At 36.9% G+C, this 19778-nt stretch overlaps 1 protein-coding gene and 1 long non-coding RNA gene across 2 annotated transcripts in view; one reads left to right on the top strand and one right to left on the bottom strand.

The window, feature by feature from the left end:
• LOC309861483 overlaps window positions 1-19778 on the bottom strand; it is a 547912-nt gene that overhangs the window by 471750 nt on the left and 56384 nt on the right. The gene's annotated exons all lie outside the window — the stretch shown is intronic.
• On the top strand, window positions 1546-2469 carry OR13G1 (olfactory receptor family 13 subfamily G member 1; the record flags this gene model as incomplete). Its single annotated transcript, XM_082723319.1, has 1 exon — window positions 1546-2469. One exon carries the CDS (start codon window positions 1546-1548, stop codon window positions 2467-2469), a length of 924 nt encoding a protein of 307 aa, XP_082579445.1.

The following is a 19778-nucleotide window of genomic DNA, read 5'->3' as shown; positions in this document are numbered from 1 at the left end:
AGAGGAAATAGCAGATTGCCTATAGCCTCAAAATAATTGTTCTTTCTTCTGTTTGGGTAACAGGGGTAGAGTATGATCTCTGAAAATTCAAAGAACTATTATGAAACATACATTTATCAATAAATTTAAAGACATTTTGGATACTTCTACTAGATGTACCAGGTCAGAATAGTCCCCACAGTCATATATACATGTAAAAACCTGGTTATGCATGAAAACAGATCTATCCAAAAAAGGAATATAGTTGAGAAAATACTGAAGGTTTTTGGTGGGAAGTAATAAAAAGAACAAGAACTTTCCTCCACAGAAAGTAGAACTCTCTTACACTGTTGATGGAAATGCAAGCTGGTACAGTTACTCTGGCAAAAAGTATTGAGGCTCCTCAAGAATTTAAAAATAGAGCTATCCTATGACCCAGAAATTTCACTACTAGGTATTTACCCCATAGATACAGATGTAGTGAAAAGAAGGGTCATATGCACCCCAGTGTTCATAGCAGCAGTGTCCACATTAGCCAAAACTAGAAAAAGAGTCAAGACATCAATCAAAAAATGTGTGGACAAAGAAGAGACTGTGTGCATGTGCACATGGGCACGTGCACACACACACACACTCTCTCTCTCTCTCTCTCTCTCTCTTTCTCTCTCTCAGGATTATTGCTTAGCCATCAAAAAGCATAAAATCTTACCATATGCAATGACATGGGTGAAACTAGAGGGTATTATGCTAAGGCTGTATAATATCTAATATTTTTTCCATTTTGTATCATTTTTGGAAATAAAAAATTTTTACAAGAAATTTGAAGCTTATGGAGCTTTAATGGCAAATTTACAGCTATACTAAAATAAAGATGCACTCCTAGATCTTCTAATTTATGTCCAATCTTTTCACCATTGCATGACAGCACAAAAAATTAGTTCATGCAATTTTGGAAATGTGATTCTACAATTGAAGAGGAAATATCAGGCAAACAGTTGATTAAATTCTTCATTTTAGACACCAGTGAATTATTCAGGGGTCCCTGAATATGCAGTCTCAGGATATTCTGTTGGACATGTTCCCTCTGAACTCTTTCCACTATTATTAGCCCTGTCAGTTTCTTTTGTTCTTGATATTTCTGCTCACATATGTTTCAAGAAAGATAGCATGTAGTTAACTACTAGTGAGATATGCAATTCTTGTATTCTGTTTCATATATATGTGAATTATACTCAAATAAGTTTCAACTCAAAATGGTAATATTGAAATACCTGAATATATTTACTTTTCTTACCCTTTTTTTCTCAACCAGTGGCTCCCATTCAAAGGAGTCATTGATTGAAGAGCATGCATCAGAAAATTGCATCCATCTGAAGAATAGAAGATATTGCCTGGAAGTCAGAACTCTATCAAAATGGAGTTCTTGCTACTAAGTTGTATCACATCATCACACACATCACTAAATTCATACACACACACACACACACACCACACCTCCTAATAAAGCACCAAGATCATCTTAATTCCCAATTGCTCACTTTCTGCAATATCTGTCATCAAAGCAAGATGAATAATAGCATTGTAACGGAGTTTATGATTCTGGGCCTCACCCAAAATCCTGAACTGCAAAGAGTTCTCTTCATTGTCTTTCTCTTCATGTATACTGTGGCCTTTCTTGGAAATGCACTGATTGTCATTGCCATCATCTATAACACCACTTTGCATACACCCATGTATGTTTTCCTTTTGGCACTGGCTATTGTGGACATCGTATGCACAACAAGCATTATACCAAAGATGCTGGTGACCATGCTAACAGCAGGAATGAGTATTTCCTATGAAAGTTGTATGTCCCAGCTCTTCTTCTTCACGTGGTCCCTAGGAGCTGAGATGGTTCTCTTCACCACAATGGCCTATGACCGATATGTGGCCATCTGTTTTCCTCTTCGCTACAGAACTATTATGAACCATCATATGTGTGTGACCTTGCTGAGCATTACCATGGTGATTGCAGTAACCAATTCCTGGGTGCACACTGGTCTTATCCTGAGGCTGACATTCTGTGGTCCAAACACCATTAACCACTTCTTCTGTGAGATACCCCCACTGCTGTCTTTGTCCTGCAGCCCTGTTAGAATCAATGAGATTATGGTATATGTTGCTGATATTACCCTGGCCATAGGTGACTTCACACTCACCTGCATCTCCTATGGTTTTATCATTGCTGCCATTTTCCGCATCCGCACAGCAGAAGGGAAAAGGAAGGCTTTTTCAACATGCTCGTCCCATCTCATAGTGGTGTCCCTTTACTACTCCCCTGTAATCTACACCTATATCCGCCCTGCTTCCAGCTACTCATTTGAAAGAGACAAGGTCATAGCTGCACTCTATACTCTTGTGACCCCAACATTAAACCCAGTTGTGTATAGTTTCCGAAACAAGGAAATGCAGACAGGGATTCAGAAAGTTTTTCCATTTCTGAAACATTAGTAGTTTCAAAAGGGAATGTCAGCTTTGTACTACAGAATCATCTCCTAGAACATCTCATATTTTACTGGTCATTTATAGATATTTCCTTCCCAGATTTACCTATTCCTTCTTAAGAGTAACAATGTTTCTTTCCATTATGAATCATTGTCTTAGCTCCTGATTTCTAAAATGCACTTACTTTCTTACCATCACACTACTGATTTACACTTACTACTTTACATATTTCTAACGCACTTTCTTTTATGAAAGCTTTCACTATTAATCACAGTAAATGTAAAGTTTTTATCTCATTCTTATTCTATTCCCAGATTTCTCAGTGTCTCCACAATTTTATAATTTTAATTTTAGACAATATCTATAATGTAATATACATACCATCTCACATAAATATATATCATGATATATATCCCAACGTCTTTCTAAAAATATGTACATTTTCTCCTTCTTATATAGGCATATACATAAGCATTTTCCTGTAAGCACATGCAAGCATTAAATATATTAACATATATATGCTATATATCTATTGAGAAAGAAAGTGCTCTTAATATTATAAAATTAATCAGTCTGTGAATCAAATCAGGTCTCTCATTCTGTAATAAGAAAATATATTGCAGGGGTGCCTGGGTGGCTCAGTGGGTTAAGCCGCTGCCTTCAGCTCAGGTCATGATCTCAGGGTCCTGGGATTGAGCCCCGCTCTCTGCTCAGCAGGGAGCCTGCTTCTTCCTCTGTCTGTGCCTGCCTCTCTGCCTGCTTGTCATCTCTCTCTGTCAAATAAATAAATAAAATCTTTAAAAAAAAAGAAAATATATTGCATTACTATGTGACATTTTGTGATGCATACAGTACAATTTTCCCTTGAAATCAGTTATAATTAGTGTTTCGCTGTAACATTTTTAAAAACACAGGTATTTTGTCATACTAATCTTCTTGAAACAATCTAATTCATGTCTTCATTGACTTACTTAGAATTTACTTCATGAAAACAATAATCATATATTATTGTTGGCATGTTTTACATAGCCTGTGAAGAGGAATTCTAAATAAATACATAACAGACAATAATAGGAAGATCCTTCTAATGCCTTATAGCTGAAGACAATACTGTGTGAATGTGTAAGTGAACAAGTTGGATTTATTGCATGATGCAACAGGACATCAAAGAAGAAGCTAGAAATGATTTATTTGGGATGTTTTGGGATACTTAATGAAAAATCACACAAGGATGATTTTTCCCTAGATTGGATAAGAAAATGAGAGAAATTTGTTTAGGAGGTGTATAGAATAAAAATTGGTAAGCTGTGATAGGTAAATAAGTAGCAATAGATCATAATAACTAGAAGAAGAACATACCTATCATTTCTGAGTTTTGGATTGCATTCATATTTTTTCCATGCTGAGATATGTCATGGAGAAGATTTGTTTCTATCTTGCTCTATAATAGTGACTTTCTGATGTTTATATTCTGTGTGTGTGTGTGTGTGTGTGTCTGTGTGTGTTTTTCTGATGATGACCAGAAAAACTTCATGGTCTATCAGCTCACCCAGACAAGCTGAGCAGACATTAGTCAGAAGCTTTTTTTTTCTTCCATTCTCATTTCTTAAAAAAAAAAAAAATAAAGATTTTATTTTTTAACACAGAGAGACAGAGAGATATCACGAGTAGGCAAAGAGGCAGGCAGAGAAAGAGAGCAGGAAGCAGGCTACCTGCTGAGCAGAGATCCCAATGTGAAGCTTGATCCTTGGCCCCTGGGATCATGACCAGAGCCAAAGGCAGAGGCTTTAACCCACTGAGCCATCCAGGTGCCCCAAATTTTTTTTACCTTTTTAATTTATTTTTCAGTGTTCCAGAATTCATTGTTTATGCACCACACCAAGTGCTCCATGCAATATATGCCCTCCATAATACCCACCATCAGGCTCACCAAACCCCCCACCCTCCTCCCTTTCAAAACTCTCAGTTAGTTCCTCAGAGTCCACAGTCTGTCATGGTTCACTTCCCCCTCCAATTTCCCCCAACTCCCTTCTCCTCTACATCTCCCCATGTCCTATGTGTGATTCCTTATGCTCCATAAATAAGCAAAACCATATGATAATTGACTATCTGTGCTTTATGTATTTCACTCAGCATAATCTCTTTCAGTCCTGTCCATGTTGATACAAAAGTTGGATATTCATTCTTTCTGATGGAGGCATAATACTCACAGTGTATATGGACTGCACCTTTATCTATTCATCCATTGAAGGGCATCTTGGTTCTTTCCAGTTTGAGAACTGTGGCCATTGCTGCTATAAACATTGGGGTACAGATGGCCCTTCTTTTCACTACATCCTAACTTTGGGGTAAATGCCCAGTAGTACAATTGTGGGGTCATAGTAAAGCTCTATTTTTACTTTCTTAAGGAATCTCCAAGGATTCCAAGGAAAACAGTGTTTCCCAAAGTGCCTGCACCAACTTGTATAATCAGGTTTTGAAAAAAGTTGGACAATCATTTGAAACACTCAAATGTATTTTCATTCTGAATTTTTATTTTAAGTGGAAAAATTTCAAAGGAAACTAATTCTGGACTCCCATTTCTCAGAATTTGTTTCACTGTTCTATATTATTCTTGTTTATCATTATATTATGCATTGCATTTTGTAATATGTATATTTTGGACTATCTTGCATGATTTCTTTTTTTTAAGATTTTATTTATTTATTTGACAGAGAGGGATCACAAGTGGGCAGAGAGTCAGGCAGAGAGAGGAGGGAAGCAACTCCCCGCCGAGCAGACAGCCCAATGCAGGGGTTGATCCCAGGACCCCGAGATCATGACCCAAGCCGAAGGCAGTGACTTAATCCACTGGGCCACCCAGGCTCACCCAATGAGCCAATCACCTCTTGCATGATTTCTAACTAACCCATTATACTGGCATGTAGAGCTCATGCAACATAGAAGAGAATAAATTCTGTACCTAAAAATCTAGAGTGCTTACGTGTTTGTTATCCAAAAGAGAGTAAGTACTGTGTAAAGTTGAAATTGTATCTTCCCCATATTTCTTGCACAGTATCGTGTACCTCTTAGTATTGCAAACATCCATCTTAAATTATAAGCCTATTGAGGATTTTGGGTTTTTTTTTTCATTTTAAAAATAAGAGATGAGTGGTTTCAGTATTCTGTGTCTTTTATATACTGATATGTGAAGGTGGGATGGGGAGAACTATGGTATAAAATGGATTTCATTTTCATTGTATGAAGTACTTGATATAGTGTATAACAAATATTCAACAATGATTTGGGCTACTTGCCTTAGAACACTTTTTTTTAAGACAGGCATTCTGAGTTGGGACCTCAAGTGGATTATTTTTAAATTTCATTGGACAAATATCCTAGTCCACTGAACACAAATGTAGACAAACCCTTTTTAATTTTCTAATATTCAGCTACAGATAATACATAATACTACTGCTGTAATTTTGAAACAGTAAATAGACTTATGTCCCATGCAATAGATGTGTGGTGTGCAACAGTTAATAATGACTATATTCTTGCAAGGGTACCATCCAAGAACGGGTATCCTTCAAGTTTGTTTTTGTTGATGTTGGTTGGGTTGTGTGTGTGTGTGTGTGTTTGTTTTCCTGCTATACCTAATTTTCCCTAGGCTTCTGTATTCCTAGGCATCTGAGTCATGGCCAAGGCAGAAAGAAGGCTAAAGTTGGAGGTATCAAAAGGCGTGGGAATATTTCTCCTATTTCAGCTTTATTGAGGTATTAATAAATACCTCAATAAATAATAAATAAACGTATAAGATATGCAGAGTGCATGTCACCATTTTGTAAAATACGAATCACTCAATATCCATGCACTTACATCACACTGGCCATATCTATAACACTGAAACACCTCAAGCTGCAAGCACTGAGTAGCAAATTTGGAGATCAGGCACTTGGCATCCCTGAAAAAAATTCTAGTTAATATACATAGAAAAGGGAAGGAGGTATTTATATTATTCCAGTTACCAGTAGTATCTACCAACAAATATGTCATAGGCACAGATTTAGGATCACAAAATTAATGGTAGTGTAACATTTCATTGAGAAAGGGAGAATACCAAGACTGAGACAATAGCAATACCAGCTGCAAAATGCCACTTGGCACAGTTATAAGGTTTGACTTTAAAATTATGTCTTTAAAATATTGACTACCATTAATATTTATTTTATATTTATATATTGTATAATATAAAATATTTAAATATTAATAAAATTGCAATTTCAGAGAAAAGTGACTAACATTTTAATAAGCTTTAATATAATTAACTTATTAATGATGTATACATTTTGATCACAATCATACATAATAAAACTAAATCATTTTTTATAAGAGCAATATAAGTAAATGCATTTTCTTGTTTTTGACACATTATTTAATATTGCATAATTAGTGAAGAGAAGACCTGGCTCTGCTGTGATTATTTCTTACACCAAGCCCTACCCTGCTGCCATTCATTGGATCTGCCTTTTCTAGTGTATTATACTGTAATATTTATATTCATTGAATATCAGAGCTAAAAATGACATCTCACAACATAATTCATTCCAAAATGGGTAAATACATTAATTGTGATGCTTACTACACCATATACTTCTCAGTATATTTCTACAAATATATCAACATGCTGTTGAAATTCAATCTTACAAACAAGTATGAAAGCACTGTATGCTTGTTTTACTTAAAATGGGTAATCAACATATTTGGACTATTTCTTTTGACAACTTAAAAACAGGTTAGAGAATTATTCCTAGTTGTAACTATGCATACAATGAGATTTTAGAGATCGCTTGCTTACATAATTTTATCCAACAAAATCTTATAATGGTAGGCATATTTCCACTGAATCCTAATGTTTAAAAAACATATCACTAGATTTTTTTCCAAAAAATAAGTTAATTTCACATTTGCCTTAAAAATGCAACCTCAGTTATCATATAGTTTCACTTACTTGTGGATAAAAGGAATAACACAGAGAACACCAGGAGAAGGAAAGGAAAAGTGAATTGGGGGAATTTGAAGGGGGAGATGAACCATGAGAGACTGTGGACTCTGAGAAACATACTGAGGGTTTGGGAAGGGGAGAAGAAGGTTAGGTGAGCTTGGTGGTGGTTATTAAGGAAGGCATGTGGAGCACTGCATGAGGTGCATATACAATAAATCTTGAAACATTGAAAATAAAATAAAATAAATGAAAACTCTAGGGTTGTCTGGATGTCTAAGTCATGTTAGACATGTTAAGCCTCCTACTCTTGATTTTGGTCATGATCTGAGAATTCTGGAATAGAGACCTGCATTAGGCTCAGTAAAGAGTCTGCTTAAGGATTCTTCCTCTTGCCTGTCCTTACTCCCACTCATGCATGCTCTTTTCTCTGTAAAATAATAAATAAATATTTTTAGGTGCAACTTCTACATTTTAAGTACAGTATGTGTGTTAAGTTAACTTTGAACTTTGAACTAGGAACATTGCAAACATCTCTAAAAGTTTATAGCATTTTGGGGAAAAAATGTCTTGTATTATAATTGATCCAAATGAATTTAAAACAAAGTAACTTGATTGTTTTTATTCATGCGATACAACCTAAATGCAAAGAATTTCAAAACGTTTTTATGTGTTTTCAGTTAACTTATGTGATTTCAAAATAAAATACATCAAATCATCCATATAAACTTCTAATTTTTAACAACAAAAATTTTACAAAATTAAAAAAAATACAAGAACTCATGGTATAGTTTACCTTTAACCTCTGCTTAACTTAACTTACTACAGTAACAATGAACACTACCATCCCTGTGATTGTGGTATCTAAAAACTATTTCCTATAAAAAGAATCACAAATCCTTAGAGTAATGATAAGCTACAGGCAAGGAGTAGGATTTGTGTATAACATTCTGGTAATTTGTGGTCACACTAGAAAACATGAACGTGACTAAATAGGGTCATGGCAAATGAATCTAGGCAACAAGTTATGTCCTTCTACTTCCTACGACTGGACTTTTGTGTACTAATATGATAGTGATTTAATAAATTTAACACAGCAGATATGTTTAAATCAATGATTTCCAAATTATCCCAAAATGTTTTGGTGAACATTAGAAGGTTTTAGGGAACAAACTCATTAAAACTATTAAAAGAAAAAATAGCATTTTTCACTTCCTATATAATCTGTATATCAGGAAGAGAAGGTTGCCAAATGATTGGATTATGTATGGTGATTTGGTTGTCTTCAAGAAAGATTTCAGCTAAGAAATGAAGAAGGAACATGCAATGTCAATAACATCACTTTGCATATTCTAATGACTGCATAAATCTAGGCAATGATTATTAGAGTTTGCTAAAAATTTCAAAATAGAAACAACCACATATAAGAATCATCATTCCAAAAAATAAAATCATCAAATGTTTATATATAACAATAAATTAATTGTAATTACAATGTTTAGAGGAAGATGACATCAAGAATATGCATCCAGCAAAATCCAGACTACAAGAGTCTCTTCCTAACAAACTACCACTTTCTTCAACAATAATAAAATGACAAAATTACAAATAAATACATAAAAATATAAAGGCAAACTCAGAACAAATGTATTTAAAAGGGTTATCAATCAATTGAAAAGGACCTTTTATTTATATCTTAATTCAGGAAAACACAATTTATAAGTTAGGAGTCAATTATAAAATATCAACTCAAGGACACTGTGAACACGGCAGAGTAGTAGGAACCTAAACTTGCCTTCTCCCACAGATACAACTAGATAACACTTAAAGTGTAAATAACTCAGAAAAGGATCTGATGACTAGCAGAAAGAAATCCACAGCTAAAGATAGATAAGAGGACACATTAAAGATGGTAGAAAAGGTAGACATATGGTGGAGAGTTAAAAGGGTCCTGGCCAACTGACATAGATATTCCAGGGGCATGGACAAGGGGAAAAAATGTACTATCACACCATGGATGCAACATGAATTCCGTAATATTTGGCTTTGAAATCAAGGAGTTCCAAATTTCTTGAATTCCTACAACCAGCATGGCTTAAAGGCTGGAATTTTAAGTACCAATGGACTTGGCTTTCTTCCAAAATCCAGGGGGCTTTAGGAATCTGAGATTCTACCCTTTAAAAGACAGCACAGAAAACAGCCAATGTAAACAGCATAGAAGTAGATTTTGAAAAACACCTGGAATATATGGGAAAAAGAGTTATTTACTTGTTTCAGATTCAGATTTTTTCAGATTCAGAGTGTGTACCAGAGAGTCAAGGATCTCAGGGAAACCCTTTCAGGAACGTAAGAACTGGCAGCAGCCATTTCTGTCCATTGTCCTTCATAATAAACATAGGGCTACCTACAGGAACAAGTGCTGTGATGACATTCAGTAAATAATTTTTCTTACACAACGTCCTGCCCTTCTGCCATTCACTAGATCTGCCTTTTTTGGTCATACTTGTCTTATTCCTGGCACTGTGGGTTCCCTACCCCAAGAAGACCTGTGAAAATCTTTCAAAACAATGTCTCCCTACCCAAGTGTTTTGAGAGAATTTGGTCCTTTTCTTTGGTCAACACTCAGAGAAAATGAGTGCACCTAATCAAAACTGCAATACCCATCCAGTGTTTGCTGAATGGTAACAGCCACTGTGGTGCTTACAGCCTCTGTAAGCCCTTTATGGAATTATAAGTGGTAAGGGCACCATAGCCCCATGTATGGGCACTTTGTGAAAAAGGCCCAGCCAGCCCTACTTTGTGTAGAAACTGCATGCTCCCCATGGAATGGGACCACCATGCATACTTTGTGAGCACTGTGGGCCCACCAGAATGAGCTTTGTGTATTGGCAGCCCTCATCTCCAAAGCAACTACACATCCCTTGTGAAAGAACCAGAGTCACTTTGAAAAAAGTGTGCATCGTTCCCACTACCTTAAAGAGCAGGAGACATAGCTGACTTCCATAACACCCAAAAATGGACACAAAATGCTAGAAAAAATGAGGAAAAAGAAGAAATTTTCCCAAATGAAACAACAGGATGAAATCATAGTAACAGACCTGAGTGAAACAGATAAAAGTTTTATATCTCATAAAGACTATAAAGTAATGATTATAAGGGCACTCACTGGACTTGAGAAAGAAAAAGTAGAGAACGTCAAGAAATCAACTGAACATGTGATATAAAATTATGCAAAATGAGAATAGACTTAGGGAACTCATTGACTGGATCAAGTGTAATAACGTTTACATTATGGGAAACCCAGAAGGAGAATAAGAAAAAGAAGAGGAGAGAAAAGAGTACAGAAAATTCATTTGAAAAAATAATAACTGGAAACGTCATAAATTTGGGAAAAGAAACAGATATCCAGATTCAAAAGGGATAGAGAAGCACCCCAAAAAATTGACCCAAGGAGATTCACACCAAGACACCTAATAAATATTGTAAAAAGTAGTGAAAAAGGGACCGTTGGGTTGCTCAATGGTTTAAAGTCTCAGCTCAGGTCATGATCCCAGGGTCCTAGGATTGAGCCCCTCATTGGGCTCTTTTCTCAGTGTGGAGCCTACCTCTTCCTCTCTCTCTGCCTGCTTCTCTGCCTAGTTGTGATCTCTGACTTTCAAATAAATAAATAAATAAATAAATCTCCAAAAAGTTGTGAAAAAGAGAAAAATAATTAAAAGCAGCAAGAGAAAAGAAAGAAGTTACATATAAAGCCCTGTAAGGCTATGAGCAGATTTTTCCAACAGAAACATTGTAGGCCAGAAGAGAATGGCATGACATAGTGAAAGTGATGACAGGAAAAAATCTGCACACAAAAATACTCCATTGAACTAAGTTATAATTAAGAATAGAAGGATAAATAGAGCGTTTCTCAGACAAACAAAAAGTAAAAGAGTTGATGACCACTAAACCAGTCCTAGAAGAAATGTTAAAAGGACTCTGTATAGAAATGGAAGGCATCAAGAAGTAGTAGTTTCAAGCTTAAGCAACCATCAACTTAATATAAGCTGCTATACACAGATGAAGGTACATACAAACCAAATGGTAACCACAAATCCAAAACAATAATACATATGCACAGAGGAGAAATAAATCCAAGTGTATCTCTAAATAAGGTTTGCAAATCATGAAATAGAGTAAGAAAAGAAAGGATCAGAGAATAACTACAAAACAGCCACAAAACAAGTAGCAAAATGGTAATAAATACACACATATAAAAACTACTTTGAATGTAAATGGACTAAATATTACAATCAAAAGACATAGGATGACAGGATATATATTTTTTAAAAACCAACAAGAATTCAAGACTCATCTATATGCTCATTTCAGACATAAAGACACCAGCATACTGAAAGTGAGAAGTGAGGGGATGGAGAAAGATTTATCATACAAATGCAGGTTAAAGGAAAGCCAAAGGAGCACTACTTATGTTAGACAAAACACTTAAATAATGTAAAAAGAGACAAAGAGAAACACTATATAATAATAAAGGCAATGATCCAACAAAAAGATATAACAATTGTAAATTTTTATGCACTCAATATAGGAGCACCCAAATACATAAAATTGTAACTAGATGACTGTGTGGCTCAGTCTGTTAAGCATCTGCTTTTGGCTCAGGTGGTGATCCCAGGGCCCTGGGATTAAGTCCTGAATCTGACTCCTTCCTGAACAAGGTATCTGGTTTTCCCTCTTCATGCTACTCCCCTGCTCATGCTCTCTATGATAAATCATCAACATCATCATCATCATCATCATCATCATCATCTTAAAGAAATGAAAAATATTAAAAAATAAAATCAGATAATTAAAAACAGACATAAAGTAACTAATTGATAGTAATGGAGTTATAGTAAGGGAATTTAACACCCCACATACACAAATGGACAGAGCACCCAAATAGAAAATCAACAAGGAAATAGTGACTCCGAATGACACCCCAGAACAGATAGATTTAAAAGGTGTATTCAAAACATTCTATCCTAAAGCAGAAGAATGCACATTCTTTCCAAAAGCACATGGGACATTATCCAGAATAGATGGGTCACAAATCAGCCTTCAACAAATTTAAAAAAATCAAAGTCATACCATGCATCTTTTCTATACAGAACATTATGACACTATACATCAATCATGAAGAAAATTCTGGAAGTATGACAAATGTGGCAGTTAAGTGACATACTACTAAACAACCAACAAATCAAAGAAGAAATTTAAAAAAAAAGTTATACAGAAGCAAATGAAACTGAAAACAAAAAAAGCCCCAAACCTTTGGGATGTAAACAAAAGCACTATTAAGAGGGAATTCTACAGGGCGCCTGGGTTGCTCAGTGGGTTGGGCCTCTGCCTTCAGCTCAGGTCATGATCTCAGGGTCCTGGGATCCAGACCCACATCGAGCTTTCTGCTCAGAAGGGAGCCTGCTTTCTCCTCTCTCTCTTCCTGCCTACTTGTGATCTCTCTCTGTCAAATAAATAAATAAAATATTTTAAAAAGATAGAGAGTTTTCCTACAATACAGGCCTAACTCAAGAAGCAAGAAACACACAAATATCTAAACTCAGTCCTAAAGGAGCTAGATAAAGAAGAGCCAACAAAACCAGAATCAGGAGAGGAAGGAAATAAGAGTATTTCCAGAAATAAATTGTATAGAAAATATGAGAAACAATAGAACAGATCAACAAAACCAGGGGCGGGTTCCATGGAAAGATAAACAAAATTGATAAAACTCTAACCAGGACTCAAATGAACCAAATCAGAAAGGATAGAATAAACATAGCAACCAACATCCCAGAAATACAAACAATTCTAAAAGAATATTTGAAAAATTTGCCAACAAATTGGCCAACTTAGAATAAATGGATAAATCTCCAAAAAATGAACTATCAAAACTAAACCAGGATAAAACAGAAAATTTGAACAGGCCAATTATCACCAATAAAACTAAATCAGAAACAAACAAAACAAAAATTTCCAACAAATGGAAGTCCAGGACCATAGAGTTTCTCAGAGGAATTTTACCAAACATTCATAGAAGAGTTAACATCTATTGTTTTCAAATTATTCTAAAAAATAGAGAAAAAAAAGTTTTTAAACCATTCTGTGAAATCAGCATTACCCCGATACCAGAACCAGACAAAAACACCACGGAAAAGGATATCTACACTCTAATTTTCCTGATGAAGAGATATATAAAAATCCACAATTAAATATTAGCAAACCAAACCAACAATACATAAAAACATATTCACCAGGATAAAGTGACATCCATTCCCTGGATGCAAGTCTGTTTAATAATTTCAAATAATTTAATATGGGACACTTGAGTAGCTCAGTGAGAAAGGCTTAGAGCTTTCAGTTTGGGTCATGATCTCAGGGTCCTGGGATCGAGCCCCGCATGAGGCTCTCTGCTTGGAAGGGAGCCTGCTTCCTCCTTCTCTCTCTGCCTGCCTTTCTGCCTACTAGTGATCTCTGTCTGTCAAATAAATAAATAAAATCTTTAAAATAATAATAATAATTTAAAATGACACATCATATCAATAACAGAAAGTATTTTTTTAAATTACCATTTAAATAAATCCAAGAAAAAAATATTAGACCAAGTACAACATTCATTGGATGATAAAAATTCTCAACATAGTATGTTTAGAGGGAACATAATTCGACACAATAAAGGTCTTATATGAAAACCCTATAACTAACACCATATTCAATGGAGAAAAACTAAGAAAATTTCCCTTAAGGTCAAGAAAAAGACAAGAATTTCCCATCTTATCATTCTTATTCAACATACTACTGGAAGTTCTAGATACAATATTAAACAACAAAAAAAATAAAAGACATCCAAACTAATAAGGAAAAATCAAAACATTAACTATGTGAAGATGGCATGATACTATATATAGAAAACCCTAAAGAATCCACCAAAAACACACAAATGACTAAAAGACACATGGATAAATGTTCAACATAACTAGACATTAGGGAAATATAAACCAAACCTACAATGAGATATTACCTTACACCACTTAAAATGCCAAAAATTAACAAGACTGGAAATAACAAATGATGAGGATGTGGAGAAAGGGAAACCTTTTACACTGTTAGTGGGAATGCAATCGGTACAGCTACTCGAAAACAGTATAGAAAGTTCCGCAATAAAAGTTAAAAATAGAGCTACCTAATGACCCAGAAATAGCACTACAAGGTATTCACCCTAAAGATACAGGCATAGTGAAAAGAAGGCATACCTGCACCCCAAGGTACATAGTAGCAATGTTAATGATAGCCAAATTGCAGAAGGAGCTGAGATGCCCTTCAACAGATGAGTAAATAAACATACATGTGTTTCATATATACAAAGGAATACTACTCAGCCGTCAGAAAGGATGGATATTTACCATTTGCATCGGCATGGATAGAACTGGAAGGTATTATGCTAAGTTAAAAAAGTCAAGCAGAGAAAGACAATTATCATAATTCAGTCATATATGAGCATAAGGAATAGCGGGGAGGACCACAGGGGAAGGGAGGGAAAACTAAATGGGAAGAAATCAGAGAAGGAGACAAACCATGAGCGTGTCTACACTCCAAGAACCAAACAGGGTTACAGAATGGAGGGGTTGTGGGATTTTGTAACTGGGTGATAGGTATGATATGATTGTGAGCACTGGGTGTTAACATATGTAGCTAATGAATCAGTAAGGACTACTTAAAAAATCAATGATGTACTATATGCTGGTTAATTAAACATAATAATAAAAATCCACCAAAAATCTAATAGAAGTAATAAATTAATTCAGCAAAGTCACAGGATATAAAGATAATATACAGAAATCTGTTGTATTTCTACACACCAATGATAGAGTAGCAGAAAGAAAAAATTAAGAAAACAATCTCTTTACAACTGCACCAAAAAAATAAGATATCAAGAATAAACTTAAGGAATGGGACAGGATGGCAGGGAAGTAGGAGGAGGCACCATTTCAACCTGTACCCTAAAGTGAGCTGATTACCTTCCAAAGAACTCAGATGACCCATGAAATCAGAGTGAGATAAGAATGATACACATCTGGATCTCCACAGATGCCAGTGGGCAGGTAAAGCGGAGGGGAATGTTGGATTGATATCGGAAGATAAACAAAAGGGGAGGGAGCCACCAGAGGTGACCTATTAGAAAGTAATACCCCTAATACGAGAGTGCCCTGCATCTGGGGACCAGCATTAACTTGGAGAGTGGTTGAAAGCACTCCAAAAGAGCAAAGGATAGCGGGGGATGGGGGTGGAAATTGTGGGACTCAGGGCAGCTAGGGACAGGGGCTTAAGTCCCCAGACCCAGGACAGCCTCCCCTGGCGCTGAGCCAGAAAGAGTGTGGCGGAGAAACCAGGTCTTGGTCCCTGATCCACCAGCACACCGGAGAATGCATGGGGTCCAGGCCTATGAGGGCCTGGGAGCCTCGCCAGATGGCAGAACGCCCAGCCATTCTACAGAGCCTGAGACGCGTGCATCCCTCACCATCCCCTGAAGAGAGGTGCCCAAAGGCCGAGCCTGGTGCTCTTAGAACTGCGCCATTGGATCAGAGCCTAAGACACCACACATCCCAAACCTTCCCCTGAGAGAGATGCGCGAAGGCCCAGCCTTGTGCTGTCAGACCCGAACTGGGCTATCAGAGCCTGAAAAGCATTCACGACCCACACCCTCCCCTGAGAGAGGTGTGCACAAGCCCGGAGCTCTTAGACCCAGAAAGACAAGGCACTCCCAGCCTGGACAGTGGGAAAATCTCAGTGTGTGATCACTGCTTGGAACCTCTCTGGCGGTCTGAAGATGACCAGACAGCTGCCACTGCTGTGGTTTTGGGTACAAGCAGAAAAGCCTATGTCCCCAGGGACTGTGACTCAGAAGTTGCTCAGGCAGTGGACAAGGGGGAATTTAAATGGGCTCTGCAGCACCCACAGGAGAGCAGACTGAGGCTTCTGAGAGGTAGGTCAGGGTACAGTTTGCTTTCCTCTAAACCTAGAAAAAACATCAAACGTGGTCAAAGAGATAGAAAAAAAAAAAGTGAACAAACATAAAAACCTCCAGAGAACAAAATCCTGAGAAAAACCAGTTTCCTCAGAGCCCACCCCCTTGAGGGGGGTGGAAGGACTTAACTTAGGGAATATCATTGACTGAAAACCCACGTGGCAGGGCCCTCCCCCAAAAAACCAAACAGGAAAGAAAAAAAAAAAAGACTACAAGAGAACATAAACCACTACTTCATAGGGCAACTTTTATTTTTAACTCATTCCCACTATTCTGGCTCATTTATTTTTACTATGTAGATAATTTTTTAATCTATTTACCATCACAGTGAGATGTCCAGCACATCAAATTCCATAATAACCTTCTAACCTGAACTTTTTGATACATACACCTGTGTTTTTCTTTTGCATTTCTATTTCTTAAATTTCTTTTTTTAATTTTAGTTTAGTATAGTCTAATTTATTCCTTTTTTATTTTTATTTTCTAATATTCATATAGAGTTAAATTTCAAGGTAATACCCTTTCCCCAATAAATGCTACCCCTATAGGTAAACCATTTTTAACCTCCCTTTATCTTAGGAAATTTGAGTCCTTTAACAAAGATATCAAAATACATTCAGGAAGAATCAAAACAACCTTCCTTGCACACACTGAGAATTTATAACCACTCTCCCATCTTTTTCTTCCACCAGTGTTTCTGTGTTTTTGAGTTTGTCCTGATAGTATATAAATCTTATATTTGGGGTTCTTTTGGACAAGGTTCTTCCTTTATTTGCTTAAAAATTATATATATATATATACATATATAATATATAATTTTATATATATATAAATAAATTATATACATATTTATATATATTATATATATATTTATATATATACATGTCTTTTATATATATTAAATATATAATATCAACATATTATATATATTAAATATATAAACAAAAAGACATATTTTTTTTTCCTCTTGTCATATACTTTTATCAGTCTTTTTGTTTGTCTATTTTTGTTTGTGTACTTCATCAATCTTACCTTGGGGCCCTATTGGGCTGAACCTTCTCTTTTATCTTCCCTTTTTTTATTCCTGTCTCTCTCTGAATCTTTTTTTTTCTCTTTTATCTCTCGTCTGGGTGAGGAATCCTGATTGTTCAGAAGCGTTCCAGGGTGGTCCTTGACTGCACCATGGTCGATACATCCAGCTACATCTATTCAGTCATCTCTCACAAAAATGACAAGAAGGAGGAATGCCCAACAGAAGAAAAATATAGAGTATGGACCTTCTGCAACAGAGCTAACGGTTATCAACATAAACAATATGCCAGAAAAGGAATTCAGGCTAACAATTACCCAGGCAATAGCTAGGTTGGAGAAAGCCATGGATGACCAAACAGAATTGATTAGGGCAGAACTGAAAGCCACCAGGGATGATGTTCACAATGTTAGGACAGAACTGAAAGCTACCAGAGATGAGGTTCACAATGCTCTCAATGAGTTCCAATGTAATCTAAATTCTCTCAAAGCTAAGGTAACTGAGACAGAAGATAGAATTCGTGATCTGGAAGACAAACAGATAGAGAGAAAGGATCAGGAGGAAGCCTGGAACAAACAGCTTAGAAGTCATGAAAACAGAATGAGGGAAATAAATAATGCCATGAAACATTCCAACATTATTGGAATCCCTGAAGGGGAGGAGAAAGAAAGAAGTCTAGAAGATATAGTGGATCACATTCTTCATGAAAAATATCCCAGTCTTGCGAATGGAACCAGCATTCATGTACTAGAGGCCAAATGATCTCCACCCAAGGTTATAGATTCCAAAAAAATATTAAGGTACCTGATAGTTCAATTAAGGAATCATAATTGTAGATACAATCTCTTGAAAGCTGCTAGGACAAAGAGGCTACTTACTTACATAAGAAAGGCCATCAGGGAGCCTGGGTGGCTCAGTGGGTTAAGCCACTGCCTTCGGTTCAGGTCATGATCTCAGGGTCCTGGGATCAAGTCCTGCATTGTGCTCTCTGCTCAGCAGGGAGCCTGCTTCCTCCTCTCTCTCTGCCTGCCTCTCTGCCTACTTGTGTTCTCTATCAAATAAATAAATAAAATCTTAAAAAAAAAAAAGAAAGAAAGCCCATCAGAATAACGTCAGACCTGTCCACAGAGACCTGGCAAGCCAGAAGGATATTCAGGGCACTAAATGAGAAGAACATGCAGGCAAGAATACTTTATACAGCAAGACTGACATTCAAAATGGATGGAGAGAGGAGGAGTCAAGATGGCGGAAAACTCGCAATCTGAGATGACATTAGGTAGCAGAAGATCAGATAAATAGCTTATCTAACCATTGAGAACACCTACAAATCCAATGGGAAAATGAAGAGGAGAAGAACAACAATTCTAGAAACAGAAAATTGACTGCTTTCTGAAAGGTAGGACCTGCAGAGAAGTGAATTCCAAGTGATGGAATGATAGATTGTGGGGGAAGGGGCTGGCTCCCGGAAACTGGTGGAGCAATGGAGCACAAAGTCTGCTCCATGGAGGGACATGTATCCAGAGGCTTAACCGGGGGAAAGCCCATGTGGTGTCAGCATAACCCCGTGTTTCACATGGTCATAGAAGGACCGGTGTATCAGAGTGTCACAGAGCTTGCAGGTATTAGAGCAGGAAAGCCGGCTACGGTGACAAAGCCAAGGAGTGAGCTCTCAGCTCGGGGTTACCTTGAAACGGTCGCAGGCTGGGTGAGCTCAGAGTGTGGTGGGAGGCCATGGAGATGGAAGTGACTGAGCGCTTTTCTCCAAGTGTGACTGATTGAGCGCTTTCCTCCAGGCACGACCAGAGGCCAGGGACATGGGGACAGTCGAGTGCTTTTCTCTGAGGGCGCACTGAAGAGCAGGACCCCGAGCCTCTGCCCTTATGGGCTGCAGATTGGGAAGCCGCCACCTTTATTCCTGTCCTCCAGGACTCTGCAGAAAGTGCTCGGGGAACTAAAGCTCCCCAAAGCAAACCAGAGCAGATTACTTAGCCTGACCACTGGTAAGGGCAGTGCAATTCTGCCTGGGGCAAAGATATTTGTGAATCACTACAACAGGCCCCTCCCCCAGAAGATCAAGAAGAAACACAGCCAAGACCAACTTCACTCACCAAGGAGAACAGGGAAATTCCAGAGGAGGAGAAAACAAATCTTATCTGGACAAAATGACAAGGCGGAAAAACTCACCACAAAAAAAAAAAAAAAAAAAAAAAGGCAGTACCAAAGGCTGGGCACCAAATCAATAC

Source organism: Mustela nivalis (assembly GCF_964662115.1).
Source record: "Mustela nivalis genome assembly, chromosome: 3".
NCBI lineage: Eukaryota > Metazoa > Chordata > Mammalia > Carnivora > Mustelidae > Mustela > Mustela nivalis.
Note: the sequence above shows the minus strand (reverse complement) of the source record. Positions and strands in the feature narration are given on the sequence as shown.